The sequence below is a fragment of the Galeopterus variegatus genome, unplaced genomic scaffold (genome assembly GCF_000696425.1).
Source record: "Galeopterus variegatus unplaced genomic scaffold, G_variegatus-3.0.2 Scaffold1891, whole genome shotgun sequence".
NCBI lineage: Eukaryota > Metazoa > Chordata > Mammalia > Dermoptera > Cynocephalidae > Galeopterus > Galeopterus variegatus.
In genome coordinates this window covers 105,012-106,735 of record NW_007728002.1, presented here as the reverse complement: position 1 = coordinate 106,735, position 1,724 = coordinate 105,012, and the positions used below count along the sequence as shown (strand labels likewise).

The 1,724-nt window shown below is 35.7% G+C and overlaps 1 protein-coding gene across 1 annotated transcript in view; it reads right to left on the bottom strand.

The window, feature by feature from the left end:
• Positions 1 to 370: 370 nt before the first annotated feature.
• Positions 371 to 1,724, bottom strand: part of LOC103595934 (chromosome unknown open reading frame, human C9orf41) — a 49,715-nt gene continuing 48,361 nt past the window's right edge. Inside the window, exon 7 of the mRNA XM_008579472.1 lies at positions 371 to 647. Coding sequence (XP_008577694.1) covers positions 529 to 647 — 119 coding nt within the window. The 3' untranslated portion in view covers positions 371 to 528. The remainder of the gene's footprint in view (positions 648 to 1,724) is intronic.

The following is a 1,724-nucleotide window of genomic DNA, read 5'->3' as shown; positions in this document are numbered from 1 at the left end:
GTTGCTCAAGGTCACACTCCTAATAAGTGATGGAACTAGAATTCAAACTCAGGAAGTCTAACTCCAGAACTTGAACTCTAAACTACTATAACATATTGTTTCTCTATTGAGAACAAACCTGTTCTTTATTTTTAACACAGTAGCAAAAGTATCATAAAACCTTATAGTAACACATATGATAAAAAAACAGATCAAGCAGTACAAAAGGACATATACTGAATAACGTCCCTCTTATACCTTCCCTCCTACCCCCCTCTCCTTCCCCCAGAGCTTAGTCTACTTGGTATCTATCAGTGAGAGTCTGTAAAGGCCAATATTATAATAGTCATGTACATTTACTGAAAGGCTACTTCATCAGGGATTATAGTTTTCCTTTTACATACACATCATCTGAAATCCTTACAATTCTGAAAGCTAATATTATCTTTACTTTATGGATGAGAAAACAAAGAGATTAAGAAGTCAGTAACTGCCATAACGTCATCAATCCTGTTTAAGTGCATAGGAAGTTAAAATTGTGTCAACACTTCATTCCTCCCTTACCTCTACCTGGAATCCGTACTGAAGAACGACATTTTTTATATCCTCATAGCTCAATTCTATGGAAAGTTCATTTGCCAAATTTTCAAAGTGGTACAGGAGAGGACCTATGGTTTAAAGATACTATGAGTGAATTACCTGAATATAAACATGCACTAGTAGCTGTGTTAGACTGAATTCCAAGTTGAATAAATTTTGAGTAGATGAAACAAACATAAAAAGGAGAAGTAAAGAACCTTTACACTTGCTGAGGACACTTAGCCACACCTCTGAAACTTCAGCCCAGTAACTGATATCTGAGTGCAGGACCTACCCTCATGGGGAGTGAGTCCCTCTGGTATACCTGCCTTGCACTGTCAATCTCCACATCATGCGCCTTCACCTATAATTCTTAAATCAGAATGCTAAGTCCTCAAATTCCGAAAGTATATTGTAATTATAATTCTATAAGTAAATGCAAAACTGCAGTTAAAAACTGGTTATCATGTGAAAACAGAGAAGCAGCCTCAAGCTAGCCCGGGTAGGAGAGAGTGTGGGGTGGAGAGAAGTTATAGGGAAAGCTTCCTGAAAGGAAGAGGTGACACTAGACCTGGCTTTTTAAGTGCACTGTTCATATCCCAGCTCTTATACCTACTAATTGTGTGTCTATAGGTAAATTACTAACTGCTTCACTTGTAACATAACTTTAACATAAGATAATATATCTATGATAAATAAGGCACTAAGTAAATGACAGCTACTACAGCTATTTTTCTGACATTCCACCTTTACTATGATCTCATTCCATATATATAAGGAAATAACATCTGATTCGAACCAGGATTTTCCAACCTTTCAATTGCACACATTTTGCCCAATCCATTAACTTCATCCAGACAACATTATTACTTACCACAGTTATACCTCAGACTAATCTAGACCATCTTCTCTTTCTCTTTCATGGGTTAATTATAAATCCTTCAACTAGCTCTCTAACTCCACTCCTGATAAAATATGCTAATCATGGGAGATAAAAATAACAAATAGGACAAACTTTCTGCTCTCAAGAGATGCACCATTCTGTGGATTATACCTAGGGTAAAATTTTTTCTTTCTCTTTTTTTAAAATTTTACATAAACCACTAGAAAAAATGACCATGAATGTAATTTATATGTTAGTGCTCTTTTCAAAAGATAACAGTGGG